At 46.0% G+C, this 25166-nt stretch overlaps 1 protein-coding gene across 3 annotated transcripts in view; it reads left to right on the top strand.

The window, feature by feature from the left end:
* Positions 1–25166, top strand: part of LOC135219622 (uncharacterized) — a 353181-nt gene that overhangs the window by 200928 nt on the left and 127087 nt on the right. For 2 of the 3 annotated variants that reach the window (XM_064256539.1, XM_064256538.1), the window contains exon 9: positions 12608–12986. In XM_064256539.1, the coding sequence (XP_064112609.1) occupies positions 12608–12967 (360 nt within the window). In that variant the 3' untranslated portion in view covers positions 12968–12986. Of the gene's footprint in view, positions 1–12607; positions 12987–25166 lie in introns of those variants that run through there. The other variant, XM_064256540.1, reaches the window with a different exon arrangement.

The raw sequence follows: 25166 nt of genomic DNA, 5'->3' as shown, positions 1-25166 counted from the left end.
AAATGATTAATCTTGATTTTATACCCAATTTAACTTCATTTTATTTCCTTTTATTACGTTTATATATGGGACTCATTATTTTTGCAATACAGTGGTACCTCGAGATATGAAAGGCTCAACTTACGAAAAACTCGAGATACGAAAGCTAACACGAAAAATTTAATGGCCCTACTTACGAAAAGTTTTCAAGATACGAAAGGTTTCTGTAAAGTCCGAGATTCGCCCGAACAACCGATAACAATTTTGAAACTTGCGCGCGAACCAACGAGTAGACTCTCCACCATCCTCCTGCTCTCCCATTGGTTCCTGACGCTAGTCACCGCCATGAGATCCTTCTCTCCTATTGGTCAGCATCCCTCCCATGATGCATCTACATAGCGGCGTGCTTCTTCGGCCACTGCACGGCATCATCTGTATCATATGCACGCTGTATTCGTTTGGTCTAACAATTTCGTTTATTAACGTAAATTCGGTAGTGATTTCGTTGTAGTATACATACTTTATCGTGTTGTGTGAAAACTTTACTCTACTTATACGTAAATTACGTACAGTATAACGCAGTCATGGGTCCCAAGAAAGTTGAAATTCATGGAAAGAAGCGAATGCTCTCTTTGGAGACAAAGATGGAGATTATCAAGAATATGCGATTGAGTGTGATCGCCAAGGAATATGGCCGAAATTCGTCTACAATGGGCACCATCCTTAAGCAGAAGGCTGTCATCAAAGCAGCTACACCTTCCAAGGGCATCACTATTTTGTCTAGCAAGAGGTACCCACGTGCACGATGAGATGGAACGGCTGCTTCTTGTCTGGATAAAAGACAAAGAAATCGCTGGCGATACGATAACGGAGACGGCAATCTCCCACAAGGCCAGCGCTATGTTCGGCAATTTGATTGCCCAGGCGGAAGACGATGGAGGGGAAGGGACATCAACGACAACCCCAGAGTTCAAAGCTTTGCATGGTTGGTTCGAGAAATTTCGTAAACGGACTGGCATCCATTCGGTGGTGCAGCATGGGGAGGCTGCCAGCTCGGACACAAAAGCGGCCGAAGCCTTTTAAAAGACGTTCGACGAGATGATGACCAAGGAAGGCTACAATTCTCAGCAAGTCTTCAACTGTGATGAGACTGGCCTTTTTTGGAAAAAAATACCTTGTCGGACGTACATCACGGAGGAAGAGAAGAAGTTACCCGGGCATAAGCCTATGAAAGACAGGCTTACGCCCACACTTTGTTCAAACGCCATTGGGGATTGCAAGGTGAAGCCCCTACTGGTCTATCATTCCGAGACTCCTCGAGCCTTCAAGGCCCACAAAGTGCTTAAGGAGAAACTTCCAGTGATGTGGAGGGCTAATGCAAAAGCCTGGGTAACGAGGCTTTTGTTCACGGAATGGGTAAATCTGTGTTTCGGCCTGACAGTGAAGAAATTCTTGGAAGAGAAGCGCCTCCCTCTGAAATGTCTGCTGGTGTAGGACAATGCCCCTCCCCACCCTCCTGGCCTCGAGGAAGATATCCTAGCGGAGTATTCCTTCATCAAGATTCTTTATCTTCTGCCTAACACCACCCCTCTCCTCTAGCCCATGGACCAGCAAGTGATATCGAACTTTAAGAAGCTGTATACGAAATATCTTTTCAAGAGATGTTTCGACATCACCGATACCACAAACCTCACCTTGCGTGAATTTTGGAAGGAGCATTTCAACATCGTCATATGCATCCGACTCATCGACCAAGCTTGGCAGGAGGTTTCAAGGCGAACCTTGAATTCCTCGTGGAGGAAACTCTGGCCTGATGCCGTATCCGCACGAGACTTCAAGGGATTAGACGCGTGCGAAGCTGGTGCTGCAGATTCAGAAACAGTTGACGATCCTGAAACTGTTTTGGAACCAGATCTTGACGAGATCGTTGCACTCGGCAAGCCCATGGTGCTGGTCGTCGACGAGGACGACATCAACGACCTTCTTGAGGAGCACCAAGAGGAACTTACGACGGATGACCTGAAGGAGTTGGAGGCCATGCAACATAAAGTCATTCAAGAGGAGTTCTCTAGCAGCGGCGAGGAGGAGGAGGACAACCCTATGACAACGGCAGAAATTAGGATGTTCTAGCCGCTTTTCATAAAGTGCAATTGTTTGTAGAAAAAAAGACACCCCGAAAAGGCTCACACAGGTGGTATGCTTGCGCAGTTCGATGACGTTTGCCCGAGTCGTTTCAGGAACAATGGGAAAAGTAGGCAGAAGCAATCTTCCTTGGATAGTTATTTTTTAAAGAGGCCTTTAGTATTAGCAGGAGTAAGTAAAAAGGAAGAACCAAGTAATACTAAAAAACAGAAAGTTGAAAGTGGTGAAGAAGTTGAAAATTTTTGTAAAAAAAAAAAAAAAATAAATAAAAATAAAAACTACGTAAAGTATAAAAAAGGGATTTTGACGTAGGAAAAATCTATTTCTGGGTGATTGGCTCGTGTCGCCCTATGAAAGTATCCTTAATATAATTCTTTCTAGGCAAAATTAATCTAAAATTACCAGAGAAAAACAAAATAAGAAAATGTCAGTAAAACTGACTCGCTCACTCTATAAAAGAAGTGTCGGTATGAGAATATAGGCGAGTGGGAACACTACCACGAGTCATTCACCATTTAGACCTTCCAATCTAAAATCCCCACCAGAGAGAGCTGATACTAAGGGGTGATGCGGCCGCTACTACTACTACTACCGACGCCACGGACAGCAGCGCCCCTAGCGGTCATCCTTAATCTATGAACATCTTGTCCTGCAGGGTGGGTAAACAAAGACAGGGTGGGTTTCATAGGGCGACACGAGCCAATCACCCAGAAATAGATTTTTCCTACGTCAAAATCCCTTTTCTGGGCTCAGCTCGTGTCGGCCTATTTAAGAGTACCAGAGAAACAGACAAGATGGGAATAAGGACAAATGAAAATCAGTTGTAAAAAATAGGTATATAATATAAGTGAATCAGGGACATTACAGAATACAAACTAAGTACTTAAAGCTAACTTATCCTAAACAATGACATGATAAAGAAAGCAAACAATATAAAGTACTTAAAATTAACTTATATTAAACATAGTAATATCCAGTAAAGCAATGTAAATTAACACAATTGATTCACTTAAGTAAGATATTTACATAATATACAAACACATTGTGTCCTACCCTAGCATAAAAATAAGGGTAGGGACACTGAAGTACATTATAAGTACATAGTGTGGATGTCCTTGCAAAAAAAATAAGGGACAATCCACCAATATAGACTCAGCGGCTAAGGCTAGAGTATCCGAGTAGCATGGCGATGGGGTGAGGCATGTTGGACGAGGTAGGTAGAAAGGAGACCTGGATCTATACTATGACTACTATACAGTATCAGGAGAAACAATGTTTCCCGCTGCTACTGCAGAAAATTTTAAAGATTCCAAGGACTTTAGGTAGTGATGTTTAAAGGCTGTCGGAGATTTCCATCCAGTATACTTTTTAAGATCCTCAAAATTCATATGTTGAAAGTAGTTAATTGAGGTGGCTACTCCCCTGATGTCATGTGCTTTAGGAAATGAATCAGGATTGGCTTGTTTAATGAAGTAAAGGATCTGTTGTCTAATTCCTTTTACTGATAAAGTACCACCTTTTTCTCTCATAAAGAGAGAACCTGAGGATCTTGAGGATGTGCGAGATAGAAAGGCTCTTAAAGTTGATACTGGGCAGAGAGAAGGATCTTGCGGAAGTGGGATGACTTTCCAAGGAGCCCACCTTGCAAGAGGATCCTCATTTTTAGCCAAAAAACTACGATCCGGAGCAAGCAGAACTTCTCCTGAGGGGAGGAATTCCACATGACGCATCTCTGGATAGAGCCGACAGTTCTGAAATTCTAGCTCCTGAAGCTAGGCTTAATAAGAATAACGTCTTTCTAAGAAGCATTATGAATGTACAAGACAAGTTGTCAGTATCTGAAGCTAGTTTGAGGACATCATTTAAGAACCATGAGACTGCAGTAGGCCTTTTGAGAAGGTCTAAGTCTAGCACAGGCTTTAGGAATAGACGTAAAGTAAGATTCTGTTAGGTCTATCTGGAAACCCAACTGGAAGATCTTCCTCAAAGCCGATTTATGAGTAGTAATAGTGCTAGCTGCTAAACCTTTTTCAAACAAGGATCTGAAAAAGGATATAGCTAAGTTAACTGTCATGGTTGTAGTGTTTGATTCTTTCAGGAAGGATGCTAATTTTTTAACAGCTGAGTCATATTGTCTAATAGTTGACTCTCTCTTATCTGATTCTAGGAAGAGGATGTTTTTGTGGATCAATGTTAGCATCTTTGTTAGCCGCAAACTTCATGAAGTCCATAAAGTTAGGGTCTGAAGAATTCCTGAGGAAGCGAACACAGTCCTCATTTGTACTGATTGTGACAGCTTGGGATTGGGAATCCGTTGAGGTCGGAGGCCCAATTCCAGAAGCAGAGGATACAGTTGCTCTTGGGCCAGTCTGGAGCAATCAGAGCTACTAGTCCCTTGAAAGTCCTCAGCTTGCTCAAGACTTTCAAAAAGAAGATTCACTGGAGGAAAGACATAAATTTTCCTCCACTGATTCCAATCTAACGGACAGGGCGTCCGTGGCATAAGCCAGAGGGTCCAGGTTGGGGGCCACATAGCAAGGGAGCTTGTGTTTGCTTGTGAAGCGAAGAGATCCACTTGGAGACCTGGGACTCTCCGGCATATCCACTGGAATGACCTGTCGTCCAGGGACCATTCTGATTCCAGAGGGACCTACCGGGACAAAGCGTCTGCTATCACATTCTTCCCCCCCACCCCCCCCAGGTGAGTGGCGGACAGATGCCATTTGTGTTTGTCTGCTAGTGCAAAGATGGCTATCATGACATGGTTCACATGTTTGGATTTGGACCCTCCTCTGTTGATGCAATGAACTACCACTGCACTGTCCAAAACTAGTCTTAGATGAGACTTTTTCGGGGGAAGAAGTCTCTTCAGGGTAAGAAATACTGCCATTGCTTCCAAGATGTTTATGTGGAGCTGGCGGAACTGAACTGACCAAGTCCCCTGAACTTGTTTGAATTGAGAATATCCCCCCACCCGGACAGGGAGGCATCCGTGTGAATGGTTAAACACTGGAAGGGGATATGAAGGGGTACTAGTTTGGCCAGGTTCTTCACTTTTGTCCATGGACGGAGCTGATTGCGAAGGATCTGTGGAATTACTGACAACTTGTCTCGAGATTTGGCGTTTGCTCTCGATCGCCAAACTCTCGGTTTATATCTTTCAGCCTTGCTTTCAGGAGGATGTCTGTCACTGAGGCAAACTGAAGAGAACCTAGGATTCTTTCCTGGTTCTCCTTGATGTTTGTTTGCATTTGAGAAATTGTTTCACAGACTTGGCTATTTCTTTCCGTTTGACCACCGGAATTGACAGATTGTGGGAAGACAAATCCCATTGGATTCCTAGCCACTGAAAACGAGACTCTGGAGTAAGTCTGGATTTCGTCTTGTTTATCTGGAACCCCCAGATGTTCCAGAAATTGAACTACCTTTTTCGTGGCTTTGAGACATTCCGACTGTTGGTGCCCAGAATCAACCCAATCGTCGAGGTATGCTGCTACATTATCCCTTGAGTTCTCAACTGTTGAACCACCACTTCTGCTATTTTCGTGAATACCCTGGGGGCTACATTCAGACCGAAGGGCATCACTTTGAATGAGAACGTCTGATTTCCTAGTTTGAAGCCTAGAATGGGGGCGGAAGTGCCTGGCTATAGGGATATGATAGTATGCGTCTGTAAGATCGATGGAGCATGTGACGGCCCCACGGGGAAGTAAGGTCCTTACTTGCGAGATGGTAAGCATTTTGAAACCTTGTCGCAACGAATGGAAAAGAGTTTAGCCTTGACAAGTCTAAGATTACCCTTCTTTTTGTTTTGAGCCTTTCTTTGGCACGCTGAATAAGCGACCTTGAAATTTAGATGCTTGACTCTCGCAATAGCTCCTTTCTGAAGGAGTTCCCTCGCGTAATCTGTCAATTCCTTTGATGGTTCCTGATAAAATGATTTGATTGGAGGGGGATCTTTGATCCAACTCCAACCCAATCCCTTGGACACGATGCTCTGTGCCATTTGCTGAACCCCCACCTGTGACGGAAGAGGAACAGCCTCCCTCCTACCATGGGGAGCCTCACTGTTGTTGGCGGGTTGACCTCCGCGCCCTCCTCTGAACTGCCTTCCCCTTGCCGCTCTCCCTGCGCCACGCTGGCGAAAGTGGCCTCTCGCTCTGCTACCTCTCGAAAGCCTATTAAAGGCTGGGTAAGCCTGACCTTCATACATAGAGTTGAAGGCCGGCGAGACTGCGTAGGAGGTTGAGGGTTGCGACTGAGGGGACAACAGGAGGATGGGTTGGGCCTCTGTTTCGAGGTTGATGGTTGTCCCTGTTGGGTAACTGGGACGGCCTGAACGAACTGCTTTGTGCTGCGGATGTTTCTGGTAAGGCTGGAACCTTGTTACCAGACTTCTTGAGTTTCTTACCAGCAGCAGGGGCGGATTCTTGCTTCCTCTTAGAGGAGATGCCCCACCTAGCTCTAAGGCTGTGGTTGAGCCTAGCAGCCTCGTGGTGCACCTCATTCACAGCGGACTCTGGGAAGAGGTCCGCCCGCCACATGCTGGAAGCCAGGAGTCTATTAGGTTCGTGCCTAATAGTGCACTCCTGCAGAACGTGCTTTCGGCAGTTCCTCCTAGCTTGGAAGAAGTCGAAAGCATCCGTCTGAACTGTTTGGAGCTGAGACTTGGCCAGAATCTTGAATAGCGGTTCTGTGCCATACGACAGTGCCGCCATTTCAGTGATAATTAAGGAGTTGAGGGGACCACCTCCCAAACCTAGTTCGAGCATCGAACTCTGCCTGAATCAAAGTATCAGGCAGCCTTGGAAGCTTTTCGCCAAAACTGGTCCATTGCGCAGTCTGGTTTAAGCTTACCAATCGTGAATGTGGCAGGCAAGTTCTCCCACAATTCTCCAAAGGCTGGAAAAAGAGCGGAGAAGTAGAATCCGCTTCCCTCAGCTGTGGCATGGGCTCATCCTTGAGGACTGCCTGAAGAGTCGCTTCCACTATTTTAGTAGCGAACGGAAGAGAAGCCTCCTCCTCCGTCGCAAAAATAGTGAAAGGACTCTTGAAAGCCTGGAGCTTAGTGTTGGTACACTCCCAGTCCTCCAGGCAGTGAACCCATTCCCGCTGTGCGTTGCTCTCTACTATATAAGCACGTTTTCTCGGGAAAATCTTGTCCTCCCTAGTGAGGGCCGCCACGGTCAGCCTAGCATATCCAATGAAAGGCTGAGTTAATCCCGGAGGATAAAACTCGAAGTCCTCAATTCTTCGAGTTCCACACTCCGGGACAGAGATCATACCGTCCTTGAATGGAGCGTAAGCGGCCACTCTCCATGGGTATCCATGGAGAAGGCTGGTAGCGACTCATGTGGAGGTAGCTGGAGAATGCCAAGCCACCTGCTACTGGGGAGATTGGATGAGGAGCCTGAGAAAGCCCAGCTACTCGGTCCTCATTCTCTCTAACTCTGTTAGAGAGATCTTGGATGGATTGGCCCGACTGACTAAGGGTGTTTGACAGCTGCGCAAACATACTGTTCAAACTTGGTTCGAGGGCGGAGACCTGCGAGCCTACCATCTCTCCTACCTGTTGCATCACCACTGCTGAGAAGGCAGTGGGATCAAAGGCGCTCGGTCCCGCTACTCCAACCGGCGTTGCCGGAGTGGATGCGGTGGAGGCCGGAGAAGGCATTGGCTCAGCTGGAGCGCGAGCCTTCTCCTTAGAAGCCTTGCTTTAGAGCTCTTGGAGTACGAAGAGCTCGGCTTAGCCTTCACCGCGTCAGCATAGGAAGTCGAAGACTTCTTTACTGAAGAAGACGACGACGACTTCTTAGAAGTCGTCTTGTGGAGGGTCTTCCGTCTCTCTGTCCCTTCACCTTTGGGGTTACAGAGAGAGCGGGAGAGCGGGCAGGATCTCAGATCCCGTAAAGCCTTGAAAAGAAGCAGTAGAAGGGACAGGAGAAGATCCAGGAGCGCCCAAGGAAAGACCTTGGGCGCCCGACACACCTACCTCAACCAACAAATCCTCCGCCCCTACCACCATAGGTTCGATGTTCAGGTCCAAAGTTGCGACGTCTGGGACCGGCTCCTGCGTGGCCACGGACCCGAACGACTGCTGCACCTCTTGCTGTATGGAAGTGATGAGAGGGGCTGCCGAGATAGGATCAACGTAGCCTGTTGATTTGCCGCCGGGGAAGATCTGAACGGCCAGCTTCTTATCTAAGATGTACGGCTGGCCCTTGGCGGCGTTCTTCCCGAAGCCGCCCACCCAAGCCTTCAGGTTGCCTAGGCGCCTTCCTTCACGGCGGCAGCCTGAAAAAGAAGGCGAAATGAAGCTTCTAGTGGCGGGGACGGGGTTTAACAAGCTTATGACTAAGTGTTATTAGTAATACGATAAAGAAGTCTAAAATCGACTTACCCCCCCCCACCAGCTGACTGACAAGGTCATAGCAAATGGTGCAGGCTTCTGGGTACCAGACGATCATAGCGTTGTAGGTCGTGGCACACGGGGCGTGAGTCCTGCACTCATCATGGGCGCAGGGGTCATAAAGCGTCGCGTTACACCCCAGGACCTGACAGTTGGTAGCCTGTAAGTGGAAAGATACATAAGTATCAGGAGAACACTTACAGCCTAACAATTGCTCCGCTGCATGCCGGAGCGTGAAAGTTAGATTAAACCAGAGCCCCGCCATAATACGTGTGGTAACTAGGCGGTTGGAGTTGTCTAAGGCTACGCCAGAGACAAGAGAGAATATCCAACCAGGTGTGGTGGTGAGCCATGAAACCACGACGGAGAACTACGGAGATGGTATACACACAGTTAGATAATACTAAAATTCACCGTAAAATTAGGGTACATCCTTCTATTTATAACGAAATATATATAAATCTTTTCCCCGTCTACTAGAAGAGTGCCCGGGTAAGAAGCAAGCTCTCCTCCGGTAGCCGGAAAAAGGCAGGATATAGTAGGCAAGCAATAGACCACTAGTAGTGACCACCCCGCCCGCTGGCGGAGCCAGACGAACTATAACCAAAGGGGGGGGGGGGGTTTCCGGCGTAACGCGGCGGGAGAGAGAGAGGGGGGGGTGGCCTATTCCTCCCCGTCCCAACAACTACCCGCTCGGTGACCCGGTACCCGAGACAAGTGGTCGCCCTATACCCCAGCTGGGAGGAACTCCTGGCCTCCTCAGAGAAAGAGGGAGGAAGGCTACTGAGGTTGTCATGGTAACCAAGGAGTCCCCCAGACCCCTCCCTATACCTGGTAGGGAGGGAAGGGGAAGGGGAAGGGTAAAGGTGCTATGGAACACGTGACCGCAAGTGGCCTAAGCCGCATAGCAACACAAAACCGTGGAAGGGAGCCACGTGAACCAGACTGTACCAAACACATGGGACATGCACCTAGGCTAGCCTAACACCCTAAATAAAACTAAAATTACATCGTAAAAGATGGAAAAGACACTTTTAGTAAAAGAAAAAGAAGCCCAGGAGGAGGCAAACTGTTCCGAGGAACAGTTGACTACTCGGAGCCAGCGATAGCCGATGAAGAGCAAGAGCCGGGATGCTGGGCCAGAAACACAGAATAGCCCTAAATACCAAACTAAGAGAAATGGTAAAAGGGCTGTCCTAGCTATAAAAACGATGTAAAAGATGATGAACGTGATATAGTAAGCCCATAAGTATAAGAAGTCCCAGTATGGAAGACCGGGAATTCTTAACATGAGGCGGCATGGCGCCGCCACGAGTCAACCGGGAAACCGTATATGACCTATTAGAAGGAAAATACTGGTCCCTGGAAGACTAAAATACAGTAAAATACTACTTATGAGGCACTTAACTTAGCCGATGCGATGGCAGCACGTTCCATGGTGAATAAGGAGATAAATCCAAAGATAACACGGCATGAAAGAAAAAAGCGTACAACGTGTAGTCTAATAATTAAGGATGACCGCTAGGGGCGCTGCTGTCCGTGGCGTCGGTAGTAGTAGTAGTAGTAGCGGCCGCATCACCCCTTAGTATCAGCTCTCTCTGGTGGGGATTTTAGATTGGAAGGTCTAAATGGTGAATGACTCGTGGTAGTGTTCCCACTCGCCCCTATTCTCATACCGACACTTCTTTTATAGAGTGAGCGAGTCAGTTTTACTGACATTTTCTTAATTTTGTTTTTCTCTGGTAATTTTAGATTAATTTTGCCTAGAAAGAATGATATTAAGGATACTTTCATAGGGCGACACGAGCTGAGCCCAGAAAGGAAAAAAAAAAGACAAACATTTTTTTTTTTCTTTTTTTAGTTTTTTGCAAAGTTAAGTGTTACAGTTTTGTTAATGTGTTTTGTAAATTTTAGTTTAGTTTTCCTTACACTTTTTGATATGTTTCGTAAAGTTAAGTGTACGTACGTATCTGCCGTTTGTCCTCCTCCTCTGTCGCCACTTTCGGAGATAGCCTCACTTGAAAGGTAAGCTTCCACATTTTACTACATACGTACAGTATTTCTTGTATACCATGTACACTAATACACTTTATTTACAGGTATTTAGCAGTACGTTATTAATTTAGGTATTGAATGGTCCAAGTTGTATTATTTCATTGTTTATAGGTCAATTTAGCTTTATTATGAAATTTACTGGGGTGTTTTTGAAGGGCTTGGAACGGATTAGCCATTTTACATGTAAAATGTGGTCCAAGATATGAAAAACCTCATGAACAGGCGCCTCGGAACGGATTAATTTCGTATCGAGGTACCACTGTATTTGGTATGAATTAGTGGAAGTAATTTAGTTAACCTGAAGGATCTTGTACTGATTTTACAGTTGTTGGTTTGGGGAAGTATTTTATTGCTTTCACAATCTCTTGAAAATGTTAAAACCTTCCAGGCTCACTTTGTGTCCCATAAACTCCACCGTTTCCTTTGCCTCTCCACAATTGTCTTTTCACACTGAGTCCATCTTCTTTCAGTCTTTGTAGCACTTTTTTTCACATCTTTGAGGTGTTCTTTTAGGTTTGGCTGAAGATCAGTATGTTGTCGACATAAACCACACAGAATGGAAGGTCCCTGAACAACTGGTCCATCAATCTTTGGAATGTTGCTCCTGAGTTAAGGGAGGCCGAAACAGGTGTAGTTGAATGTTTAGGTACCGAATAAAGTGATGGTAGCTGTTGTCTTGATATTGTCTTTTGCTACCAGGACTCTGAAGTACCCTCTCAGGAGATAAATTTTTGTGAATATTCATATTCTGTTCATTTGGTTTGTTATGTCTGCTATATTTGGTAGTGGGTATCTGTCTGGTTTTGTTTTTACATTCAGGCATCGGTAATCTCTGCAGGGGCACCATGTTCTGTCTGGTTTTGGTGCTGTGTGTAGGGGGTGATGCCCATGGGCTGGGGGCTTTCTGGCTTATTCCTGCTCTTCCATCTCTTTGAATACCTTCTTCACCTAGGTGAGCTTTTCTGAGGCCAACCGTCTGAATTGCAAGTGGATGTGGGTTTTGTTAGGTTGTGCTTCAGGTCATCCTTGAATACGTCTTCATATTCTTGTAGTATTTCTCTCATCTCTGGAGGTGGGATGTCGGATGCAATGGTGCATATTGTTACCTCTCGTCTCATTGATACTTTTGTTGTTGTATGTCTGTTCATCTTTTTGGGAGATGATTTCTGTTGTGCTTACCTGCTACATCAACTAATAGGTTATTAATGACTAGTCATATTCATTCCCGTCAAAAGCAGTTTTCATCTCCCACGTTCCTACATTATCAGTAGTGCTCTGCTGGCTGTCAATATGTGGAGGTTGGTGTAGGAGAGCAGGGTTGAGTCATTCATTCAAGCTAGCTGGGATGAATGATCTGCACGCTCTGATGTCCACTAAAAACTCCATGTCAGATCTTTCACCTTTTAGGAAGAAGCATGTTTGTCATTTTCTTTTGTACCTGGAAAAAGACATTAGTAACCAGGTGCAATTTCTTTTACAAGACAAACTATCTGCTCACTGCTGACATTAGTATGGATGGGTCGCACACGCGACCCTACTGCATATCTTTTTAGAAGGGGTATGTTTAGTGTTGTTGTTGTCTGCTATGGAGGTTTCTCTCATCACATAGCAGAATCATCTTTGCCTTTGGTAAGTGTGAATTAAACCATATTCCAAGAAAGTGGTTTGTTATTATTGAACATGACATTTCATTTTCAGAAACATAGGATATTTGTACATGTAAGGTATCCCTTACATTAACATAACTGAAAAATAAGTTTATACATACCATGTTGTGCATACCAAGTGGCTCTTAGCATTTATATTTGTGGTTGAAATGCTGATGAAACTGAATTTTGACCCATTTTTTTATGAAGTTATTGGTTCACAATATTTACTATTTATTTAGAAATAGACATGAATTCTACAGGCATTTGAAGATTTATTGTTACATTGTTAACTTTCATCTTAAAGATGTTTTTAAAACTTTTTTCCTCAGCATAGTTTTTGGCAGTCTTTCTGATATTTGGTTTTAACTTACAGGATAACTGTATTAGAACAGTGCCCGAAGAAACACCTAAACCAAAACGACCCCGGAAAAAGAATAAAATGCCCATTTTATCACGATATGGAAAAAGAAGTAAAAAACGACGGAGATCTTCCAATTCTACAAGTTCCATTATTCCCTCAACCAGTGTAAGACCTCCAATGGCCAGTCAGTCTTCACTCTCTTCACCTCAACCATCACCCTCCACACCGCAGACATCCCCCCATTTTTCTACTACATCCTGTACAGGTAAAGTTGCTGAAAGTTTTTCCATTTTAGTAATTTTGGCTAGGCATGGTAATTTGTTTTTTGGTTATGTATACCTGAACTTACACATTTTGTTATTATTGTTATAGCTCAGAACTTTAAGTTTTATTTATTTCACCACAGGCCCATTTCTTTTGCTAACCTTTTTGTTTGCTACAAAATTACCCAATTTTGTACATGAACTTCCCTGACAGATATATATACTTAGCTATAGTCTCCTCCGACGTTCCCGACAGAATTTCAAATCTCGCGGCACACGCGACAGGTAGGTCAGGTGGTCTACCTTACCCACCGCTGGGTGGCGGATGTACGAACCACTCCCGTTTGCTTGTCAGATTTTTCTCTGTCGCGGGAACGATAACAACTGTTGTCGGTTCCTCTCGATAGTTTTTTGATTCTTGCTTGCCTGGAGTTAATTTGGACTTCATTTGGTGACGTATTCGCTTTGTTTGGCTTGGCATACGCTGATTGTGGACCGGTTTGATTTTGATTTGGATTTTCTTTAACGATGTCTGACCTAGATTCAGTAGTTAAAACTTCGGTTTTGTTTAGGGTTTGCGTGAATGAAGGATGTAAGGTGAGGTTGCCGAAAGCTTCGGTAGACCCTCACACGGTTTGCATGAAATGCAGGGGGAATGAATGTTCTTTTGCTAACCCTTGTAGTGAATGTAAGGGATTGAATGAAGAAGAATATAAGGCTCTCTCTTCTTATGTTAGGAAGTTGGAACGTGATAGAGTGCGTAAGGCTTCCTCTAGAAGTTCTAGTAGATCTAGAATGAGTGAGTTGGATGTGGATCCTAATACTAACGTAGAATTAGAACCTTCTTCCCAAGTTGCAGCCCCTGCTCCCCGCACCGAAGCCGAAGATTCGCCTTCGGAGGCGGCAGCTCTGAGAGCCACGATTCTTTCTATGGATCAGAAGATTCGTCAGTTGGAAGGTAAGGAGAGTGTTAGTGATCAGTGCAGTGTCCCCAGTGTTGTGGAGGGTGCGTCTGACCGGCCCTTCCTTAGTGCCTCTAGGCCTAGACCTCTTCCAGACTCCCAGTTCCAGTGGAGTAGGAAAGTCGAAAGCCGCAAGAGGGCTAGGGAGAACCCCCACCGGTCAGGCGTCCCCTCGGCAGATCCTGAAGTACGCTCCCAGGCTGCCTCGGATCGCTACAAGAAGGAGCTCCTACGCCATTGCTTCTCCTCTTCGTCTTCTCCCTCTCCGAAGAGAGGTTGGAACTCCCCGGATGCGTCACGTCCGTTGAAGAGGGCTTGGAAGGCTCCCTGCAGTCCTTTGGCTTCTAGTCCAGAGGTTTTTCCCGGAAGAATCGTCGGTGGAGGCGAAGAAACCCAAGAAATCCTGTGATCGTTCTTCTTCTCACGCTCCTCGCTCTGCGCCTGCGTCCGAGGAAGAACAACAAGATTCTCCTACAGAGTACTCGCGGGACTTCAAGCTCAGATCACGGCGCTAGCAGATTCTCTAGCAGTTAGATCACGTAGGAAGAAGGACGTTTCTCTTCCGATCAAGAGATCTAGGCGCTGCTCTTCAGAGGATCGTTCTCCTCTTTTTAGGCGTTCTCCTTCATATGGGGAGGTTTCGTATGAAGGTAGGGGCTCACGTGAGCGCCCTCGCTCTCCTGGCTCTCTTTTGACTTCAAGGCGCCAAACATCGGTAGGACGCTCTATGTAGAAAGAATTTTTTGTCTCCAGATTGGATTCCCGCTTCCGGTAAGCGCACTGCACCTGCTCATCACGCTTTTTCTTCAACTCCCTCGCGTGGGACTTCTCCTCAGCAGCCTCAAGATCCTAGAAGGCGCCCTTATACAAGTAGGCGTTCTTCTTCCAGATGTCGCTCTCCTTGAGTGTCGGATCGTGACTTCTCTCCTTACAGGCGTCAAGAGTCTGGTAGGAGTCGTGTGCATGATAGACGGCCTGCTGTTAGCCGCTCCCCGCAAGGTAGGCGCCAAGAGCCTACTGCACATCGATCTCCTAGTAGGCGCTCGTCTCTTTTAAGGCGTCATACTCCTGATTATTCTCCTCGGGGCAGACAACAAGAGTCTTTCAAGCGCACTTCTCCGTAGTAGGCGCTCTCCCGCTTCTAGGCGCACTACTCCTGACCGTTCGTCTCTTGGTAGGCACCAGGAATCTCGGAAGCGCCCTTCGCCAGGTAGGCGCTCGTTAGCTTTGAAGCACCCTTCTCCTGAATGTTACCCTCTTGTTAGAAGTCAAGAGTCTCGCAAGCAGCCTTCTCCTAGTAGGCGCATTTCGCCTGCCAGTCGAACTTCCATTGATCGTACTCAACTGGACAGGTATGGAGAGCAGTTCAAGCGCTCGGCTCCCGATAGGCGCTCTTCTCCTGGCAGCAGCTCGCCTCAGGATAGACGCAAAGAGTCTAGCAGGCGCTCGCCTCCTCGTAAGCGCCCTGTGGATGTTTCCAAGGATTCTCGGAGTAGGAGCCCTACCTCTCCTTCTGCTGAGGTTCCGTCTACCTCGAAGAGGGAGTCTCATCATAGACAACCCAGATCTTCTCATCGTTCTCCAGTGGATGTGAACTCTTCTAAGAGAGGGCGTTCTCCAACCTCTCGCTCAACTCCTACTAGGATCCCTTCGTCACCTAAGGATCTTACGCGCTCGCCTCGACAAGACATCCTAGAAGGTTCGGATGAGGAACCGAACACTTCTGCTGCTGTGTCTTCTTACAAGAAGCTTACAGAGCTACTTTTGCAAGTTTTTGGGGATTCCCTTACTCCTACGGCTCCTCCTTCTCCTCACTCACTTTTTTCAACGGCGAAGACAGCGAAGAGTTCTTCTTGTGTGAGGATGAAGCCAACTCTTTCAATGAAGAAGGCACTGAGGAGTTTTGGTTCCTGGATGGCTTCCAAAGAAGAAGCGGGGAAAACGATGTTCGCTTTTCCTCCTTCGAAGTTATCAGGACGCGCTGGTTTCTGGTACGAAACAGGAGAGTCCTTATGATTGGGTCTACCGTCTTCGGCTGATTCGGATTTTTCGGCGCTGGTAGATTCGACAAGGAGAGCTGCCCTTAACTCTGCTAAGACGACTTGGGCAATGAATGAACTGGATCACATGCTAAAAGGCATGTTTAGAGTGCTGGAAGTATTTAACTTCCTTGATTGGTCGTTGGGGGTCCTAGCCAAGAAAATTGAAGTGCCAGAGTCATTTTCGCCAGAAGATCTCATGTGTTTTTTGTCTTGTATGGACAAGTCGGTAAGAGACGGAGCGAGTGAAATGGCGCCTCCTGTATGGGGCCGGATCGTGAAGAAGAGGCCTGTTTATTGTTCCTTCTTAACGAAGTCTGTCTCCCATGCCCAGAGGTCTTCTTTGCTGTTTGCTCCCCTGTCTGCTCAGTTGTTCCCTAAACATCTAGTGCAGGACATTTCGAGATCGCTTTCGGCTAAAGCCACTCAGGACCTTTTGGCACAGTCGGCAAGAAAACCTCGCCCTTCCTTCCCTACCAAGGCTAAGAAGGAAAAGTCAAGTGTTCGAGAACCCTTTCGAGGGGCGTCTTCCTCAAGAACCTCTACGTTTAGAGGTCGTAGACCTTCAAGAAGGGGTAAGACTTATGCCAAGTCTGTTAAAGCCCCCAAATAACTTGCAAGTCCTTCAAACAACGGTGGGCGCCAGACTCTTAGAGTTTGCAGAAGTCTGGGCCCAAAAAGGGGCGGATCCTTGGACCCTTTCTATTTTGAGGAGAGGTTACCTCATCCCTTTCGTCGAAAGACCTCCCTTGACGACCATCCCAAGGGAACTGACGGCCAGGTACAGAGACCCCATCATGAATCAAGCTCTCCATCCAGCAGTAGATCAGATGCTGGAGAAGGGGGCTATCGAACTAGTGACAGACCATCGTTCATCGGGCTTCTACAACCGCCTTTTCCTAGTTCCGAAGTCCTCAGAGGGATGGAGACCGGTGTTGGACGTAAGCGCCCTGAACTTCTTCATAGAAAAGAAGAAGTTCACGATGGAAACGCCTTCATCAGTGCTGGCAGCAAATCGTCCAGGGGACTGGATGGTTTCCTTGGATTTACAGGACGCTTACTTCCACGTACCGATCCATCCTTCCTCGAGGAAGTTTCTCAGATTCATGATGGGGGGAAAATTTTTCAGTTCAGGGCTCTGTGTTTCGGCCTCTTGACGGCCCCTCAAGTGTTCACGGGGATTTTGAGGAATGTGGCTCAATGGCTTCATTTGAAAGGGGTGAGGATATCCATGTACCTCGACGATTGGCTAATAAGGGCCAATTCAGAAGATCGTTGTTTGAAGGACTTACAAGTAACTCTAGAATTGACGAAGGCGTTGGGACTTCTCGTCAATTTCAAGAAGTCATCTCTAATTCCCGAGCAAGAGTGTGTGTATCTCAGGATACAGATGAACTCTCTGAGTTTTCGGGCTTTTCCCTCTCAGGAAAGGATAGCCCGAGGATTCGAGAGAGAAACAACCTTCTTAGGGAAAGAAGTATGCACAGTGAGGGAGTGGATGAGTCTGCTGGGGACGCTCTCCTCGCTGGAGCAATTCGTTTCCCTAGGAAGGTTGCACCTGAGACGGCTCCAATTCTTTCTTCATCGGAATTGGAGTCGTTGTTCTCAGGATTTGATGTTCTCCCTGTCGTTATCCCAGGACGTCAAGAAACATCTATTTTGGTGGACAGATCCCAACCTCATTGCGAAGGGACTGTCTCTTCAATCCCAGACCCCCAACCTGGTGTTGTTCTCCGACGCGTCGGACACGGGGTGGGGGGCAACTCTGGGAACCAGCGAAGTGTCAGGTACCTGGGTGGGGGACCAGGTAGCCTGGCACATCAACAGAAAGGAGTTGATGGCTGTGTGGTTGGCTCTGAAGGCTTTCAAGCCCAAAGTCAGAAGATCGGGTATGGGCAAGTCAACGCGGACAACACTACAGCTCTGGCATATATCAGGAAACAGGGGGGGACGCATTCCTTCTCCCTGTACGAGACAGCAAGAGACCTTCTTCTGTGGGCAGAAGAAAGGGGAACCAAGCTTCTCACCAGGTTCGTGCAGGGAGAAAGGAATGTAAGAGCAGATCTCTTCAGCAGGAAAGATCAGGTCCTTCCCACAGAGTGGACCCTTCATCTGGATGTATGCCAGAGCCTGTGGAAGTTATGGGGCAGGCCACACATAGACCTCTTTGCCACGTCAAAGAAGAAGAGGCTGGATCCTTACTGCTCTCCGATATCGGATCCAGAGGCATTAGCAATAGATGCTCTTCTTTTAGACTGGAGCGGACTCGACGTCTACGCGTTTCCCCCCTTCAAGATCCTGGGGCTAACCATCAAGAAGTTCGTAGAGTCCGATTCAACGAGAATGACCTTAATCGCCCCTCCCCTTTTGGCCGGCCCCAAGAATGGCTTCAAACAGAGGGCTACTGGAATGGTTGGTGGACCTTCCAAGATCGCTCCCGCTAAGGAGCGATCTACTCAGACAACCCCACTTCGACAGGTACCACAAAAATCTCCTCGCTCTCAGTCTGACTGGCTTCAGACTGTCCAAAGTTTGGTCAGAGCAAAAGGCTTTTCAGCAACAGCTGCTAAAGTGGGATGTCTTCAGACGTTGGTGCAAGAGGAAGAACATTTCCTCTTCCAGAACCTCTGTGACCCAAATTGCGGATTTCCTTATTTTCCTCAAAGAAGAATGTCATCTTGTTGTGTCAACTATTAAGGGATACCGCAGTATGTTGGCGGCGGTATTTCGGCATAGAGGCTTAAATATATCCGATGACAAGGACCTGCATGATCCTATTAGATCATTTGAAACCATTAAGCGTCCTCATGTGGTACCGAACTGGAATCTAGACGTAGTTCTACGATTCCTTGGATCGTCTAGATTCGAACCTCCTGGCTTAGCCTCTTTCAAGGATCTGACGAAGAAGGCTATCTTCCTTTTGGCCCTAGCTACAGCTAAGAGAGTGAGTGAGCTCCAAGCTATTGAGGGCAATGTAGGGTTTAAGGAAGATTCTATGGTGTGTTCGTTCTTCCAAGTTTTCTTGCAAAGAATGAAAACCCATCACGCCCTTGGCCCAGGAGCTTTGAAGTTCGTAGTTTATCTTTTCTAGTAGGGGAAGAGCCTGAAAGAACTCTTTGCCCTATGAGAATTATGAAGTATTTCCTTAAGAGGAAGGAACAACTTGAGGCTAATCAAGATGTGCTTTGGTGCTCCGTAAAGGACCCCACTCGGCCCATGTCGAAGAATGCTCTTTCCTTTTTTCTGAGAAGCCTTATTACAGAGGCACATGTTGCCTGTAAGGAAGAACATTTTAGACTACTGAAAGTGAAAGCTCACGAGGTGAGAGCCATTGCAACTTCGCTTGCATTCAGAAAAAAATATGTCTGTGCGGAACTTGATGGAGGCGACTTTTTGGAGATGCCAATCGGTTTTTGCAAACCACTACCCTACGTGATGTAAAAATCACATATGATAAATTGGGCTTCACCTTGGGTCGTCTTTCGTATCGGCGGATTCGGTGCTGGGGCAGGGAGCTGAAAACTATCCTGTGTAAATTTTTTATATGTTACCCTATATTTTATATTGGTGTTTTTTGGTTGTCTGAAAGAGGTTGCAGGAGGCACCTCTTTTTTGTCATAATATTAACCCTTTGTATTTTGGTTAGGTGGTCTGGTGGGTTTTGGCTCCTTGCAGAGGTAGTGGTAAGGATCTGTTAGGTAAGCGGACAAGGTCCCTCTAACAGGATCCGACTTGGATTCTACCACAATAGGGGATCACATATCCCAGTGGTAGATCCGAGAGTCTTTCAGCATCAGGTCACGTCCTAGCTGTAGCTCTCCAGGCAATGCAGACTCAGAGACAGTATCTATGAAGTCTTCATCCTGAAAAGGTGAGAACCAAGGTTTTTATATCCTACAATATTAGTTGTTTCCCGTCTTACCTGTATTATTTAGCTGTCTCTTACCCTCCACCAAGGGTGCCAATCAGCTAGGTATATATCTGTCAGGGAAGTTCATGTACAAAAATGATATTGTTAAACTACAATAAAGTTTTGTACATACTTACCTGGCAGATATATACAATTAATGGCCCACCCAGCCTCCCCTCAGGAGACAGGTGGAAGAGAAAAATCTGACAAGCAAACGGGAGTGGTTTGTACATCCGCCACCCAGCGGCGGGTAAGGTAGACCACCTGACCTACCTGTCGCGTGTGCCGCGAGATTTGAAATTCTGTCGGGAACGTCGGAGACTATAGCTAAGTATATATCTGCCAGGTAAGTATGTACAAAACTTTATTGTAGTTTAACAATATCATTTTAAGAGGAAAAAAGAAACAAAATGAAGGGCATATTGTGATGGCTCCTCTTAGGCAGACACATCTCATTATTTGCTTCCAACAGAGTTAACTACTTTCTCATGAAGTCCATACCTGTTTAAACTAATTGTGATCTATCATCAAGGGTCGTTATACCTTCACTTTACCTTTCATTCATTTTGTATGTATACTGTGATTGTATTATGATAAAGTAATCACTGAAATATTTTGCCAGATTTTTTAGGATGAAATGCACCCAATCATATTCAAGGGTTTTCCTTTTATTGTGGATAGTAGTTACATAAAGATTAATTTATGCTTCAGATTATTGTTAGGATTGCAATTATAGCATCCCATGGTTATATATTTGTTAAGGTGTTATCATTTTGTGCCGGTAAGAGTTACTTAGTTAATTAAGAAATGGAAATATAGCTAGTATTTTCTTGAAGGTTCCCCCTCACTTTGAGACCACCTAGACGTGGTGAGGGGCCTCTCGAACCTCAGAAATTTCTTCCTAGGTTTGAGCCTAAGGGTTCCATATAACATTATATATGTTTGGGTTAATATTTGTGGAATTTTCCACTTATGTCAAAATTTTCCATACCTAATAAATAAATAAACATAATAAAGGTTGGATTGAAAGTAAATTCAAAGCTAAATAGTGAGAACTCCGGGAGATCCATCATCTACCCAACAATGTTCGGACCTGGTTTTCCGGTTTGCCGATGACGTGATTAGGATGGTAAGGTGGCGGAGCTTGGTAACTCCGCCGTAAAACTTAATCTAAAGGGAGGGGTAGCTCCCGGAGGAGCATGGTGGTTCCGTAAACTTAAACTAAGACAGAAATTATACAATCAGCATTATACAATGGAATACATGCAAATGTAACCCTGTCTGAGGCCGGAGCCTCCAGGTAGCCAACATCCTCAAGGAGTCCGGCTATGCCGGAATCCTGGGTCCGCCCGAGTGGGTAGGAGGGGGTGACTAAAGGCAGGGGTATGGACCCAGAGAGCCGAGGAGAGCCGAGCTCACCCGAGCCTGGTGGCTGGCCGAGGCTAGGGCGAACAGAGCTTCTCCCCCTACTCTGGGGTGAGAGCGGCAGGGTAGAGCCACCCGCACACCGAGAGTCCTCGTGGGGGCCTCCCTCCATCCCCCGAAGGGGTACTCAGATCGGTTATCAGCGACAACGTGAGCGAGACATCACCCCACCTAGGTGGGGGATGTGGAGGGAGGGAGGGGAGTGCGGTAGCGTGGTGGCTACTACGTGATCGTCTGGACTTCTCATGGTTGGGTATGAACACACTCGTGGTGAAGAAGACCAGACGAAAGGAAGGCCTATAGGCCAACTGGAGCCGACTCACAGATATGTAATAAAATAAAAGGTTTAATTTACACGGGGGTAAATAGAAATAAAATGAGGTAGAGAGAAAGCGAGACGTCCTGGAGGAACTAGACTGAACCAACCGGGAAGGGTGGTCAAGACCTGGTAACTCCGAGCAGCTGGCCTAGTGTCGTGACAAATAAACGCGGGACAGACGGCCAGGGTAGGCTAGGACTAAAAGTAGGACTAGCATCTATACAAAAGAGCCTAACTAGGTAACCTAACCAACAAGGAACATGCATGCATGAAAACTGGGTCAGTAGGGATCTGATAGGCTATGAAGCGAGAACACGTGCTCGGTAAAATCTCACGTGTAGGAACTAAAACGTCAATAAATGCATCATAGATAATAAATTAACGATACTGCTAAGAAAATAATCGAGCTCACTCGGTATGAGAGACCACGTGAGACACGAGACGAGGAGACACAAACGAGCGAGCCGCTGTGGTGGCGCGGGGCAGGCACCGCGTGGGCCGTCGACTCATAAAAACCTAAATAATTCGGTTAAATGTGCCAAGGGCAGCCCCTAAATAGTGTCAACTATAATAGCAGTACTTAACTGGATGCAGAAGCAGCTTGACGTTCCATGTTGAAAATAAAAGGTTCCAGAGCGAAAACACAACACAGCAAAGAAAAACGCGTGTGCAGCGTAGACGTGCTATCAAAGGAATGACGTCAGAGGCGCTAGCCGTAACAGTAGCGGGTAGTGAGCCTTAGGTCGGCTCCTCTCTAGTTGAGGTTTTTTGATGTAGGGAGAGGCTAAATGGAAAAGGACCTGTGGTAGTGGTTTCACTCGCCCCAGAAACCATACCGACACCTTATAATAAAGGTGAGCGAGCCAGAATAATCTGGCATTTCCAATTTAGCTTTTCTCTGGTATTATAGCAATATTTTACCTTAGAAATAGTGCTAAAGGAACCTATTTCGCTGGGCGACACAGGTCCTTTGCCCAGAAATAGATTTTTCCTATGTCAAAAATCCCTTTATTGTAATACTCTTAGTCCTGCCAAGCAGGTATTACTTACACTTGGGCCATACTGATCATGTTATGCCATCCCCTTTTGGGGTAGAGTAGGAGGGGTGCAGACAATTGGGAGCCATTTCTCACTTGTGCCATTGGCGGGAGATTTAACCTCATGAAAAGCTAATGATATCTTTTCAAAATGGATATCTTTTTTTTTTTTTCTTTCTCTAATTTTGTGATAAATACGCCTAAAGTCTTTAGTACCCCTGGGCCCCTTGATGGACAAAATTCGGCACAGTTGATGACCATTAGAAGTTTATTCCCGAATCTCCCTCTGTCAGCTCAAGATAATAATGCAGCAAAGACACATCCAGTTCCAAGTAAATTATATGATCCAAAACACCCGTCAGGGCCCATAGAGATTCTACTAAAAAGGGAAAACCAATCAGAAGATTCAAACATTATAACCATGGAACCATATGTTACAGAGAAAAGAAACAGAACTGGTACACAGATAACCCTTATCAGGTAAGGTCCAAAAAGAAATAGAAATTATCATCTTAACCCAACACTGGTGCAGTTTGATAATCTTTTTGGACCAGATAACTGGTCGAGATCTCTAGTACTTAAAGCTGAAAATAAAATATGAACAGTATATTAGATAATAAATTATTGAACATATGTCCAACACAAGAAATGGAATGCCAATATATAAAAGAAAATGAATGGTTAATTCTAGTAACCCCCAAAAAACAATCCACCACCTTTTTACAAAAGAAATATATGGCACGATAATATCAATAATAAGTCATGAAACATTAAATTATATACAGGGCACAGTCATTCTACCCAACATAGAAGAAGAACTACCCTCAAAACACTTGATACTTGACTCATGAATTAAGATACAATAATATACAGGTACTCCTCGTTTAACACCAGGGTTCCATTCCAGCGACCACATCGTTCAATGCGTTGTTTGCTTTATTTCAACTAATAGCATTAATTTTCAGTCATATACAGAACCAGTCTCTGACATAGCTTACTATTTGTCAAAGTTCTGACAATGCTTTTTATCATTTTATTACTCATATATTTTAACTTCATAAGCTTGCTCCCGGTCTTCCCAGCCAACATGGCAGCAAGCCTATCTTCCAAAACAGAGTCCAATCTCTTAAGAACCGCCTGACATGAAACCTCAGACGGGTCAGCAAGAGAGGGTGCAGATGACATGGAAGGGAGATGGAGCGTACTGGATGGCAGCGATGATGTTACTGGAGCAAACGTTGATGACACAGAAGAGTGAGGCAGCACAACAGAGGGAACTGGGAATGACGTCATCAATGCAAGTGACGTCACGGCTTCCCCTTGCCCAAGGAAGCGGCAGGCACCACTGGTGGAGAGAAATAAAAATGGCTGACCCCTTGACATCACCAGCAGCGCTGACATCATGGCTTCTCCTTGACCCGAGGAAGTGGCAAGCATCATTGGCGGAGCAATACAATATGGCTGACCCCGGCTACTAACAAAGACAAGGCCAGGAGGAGGGGGGAGTGCTTGGGTAGCCTGACAGGGAAGGCGAGCAACCATGAAGTGCGTCGGCAAACCCTCCAAGGAGGGTGAATCCTGTAGCCCAAGCAACCCCCAGAGCACCGCCATTTTGGACGCCTCCGAATGAAACAAAAGAAGCAGGAAGTAAATTACCTCCTGAGGAAGAGGAGGCGAGGAGAAGAAAATCCCTCCCATAAAGCAGGGATTTGCTATGGTACAAACATTAGCATGACACCTACTGCATGTGGAGTGTGGGTCTGTCGCTGAAGAAGCCAGGAAACGAGAACACGGGAAACCTGGAGTTCCTGGGCACATACATTGGCGAGGCCTTGAAGGAACAGAAAAAGCCATGATATAAGCGCACACACACAGAATCACAAGCAAAAACGGGTAAAAGGCCGAGAGAGGGCAACCGCGACTCTCATCCAGGCAGTAAAGAAAAAGACTGAACGCGGTGGCATGGGTGTGTGGGTGTGCCATAATAAAGCGGTATACACAGTGACCCATACTACTAATTGGAAATGAAAATCCCCAAAATGTATTAACTGTGGACAGTCCCATCATGGTAAATCTAAGGAATGCTCTTTTTATCAATACAACACAGAGTTCCAGTACGTAGTTAATAAATAGAACAGGAATGTCTGTCAAAGAAGCTAGACTCGAGCTTAAAGTAAGAGGAGTCAATAATCCATCTAAAAACCACACTTTCACAAATGTAACTAAAAATCTAAATATCGATCACATTAACCCTTTAACGCCAATTGGACGTATTAAACGTCAACGAAAATTGTCTGTCGGGTGCCGAACGGACGTATGGTACGTTGACGAAAAAAAGTTTTTTAAAAATTTGCGGAAAATATTTATAGGCCTACTAGGCAAAAACTTTTGAATCACGCGCCTTGGGGGATGCTGGGAGTTCACGGATCAAGCTGTTGTTTTGTTTACAAGCATGACCCAGGTGCGCATGCGCAAAATGCCTCCTTTCGAGTGCGAAAACGTGCCCGCACGTGCACAGGCACATAGAAGGTCGGAGCATCGCGCCAGCCAAGGTGAAGGTTGGTCGTCCGAGAGCGACGAGGGGTGGTCGGAGGACCCCCCACCACCTAACATGCA

The sequence above is a fragment of the Macrobrachium nipponense genome, chromosome 1 (genome assembly GCF_015104395.2).
Source record: "Macrobrachium nipponense isolate FS-2020 chromosome 1, ASM1510439v2, whole genome shotgun sequence".
Taxonomy (NCBI): domain Eukaryota; kingdom Metazoa; phylum Arthropoda; class Malacostraca; order Decapoda; family Palaemonidae; genus Macrobrachium; species Macrobrachium nipponense.
The sequence above is the reverse complement of the archived record's forward strand: the minus strand, read 5'-3'. Positions and strand labels throughout refer to the sequence as shown.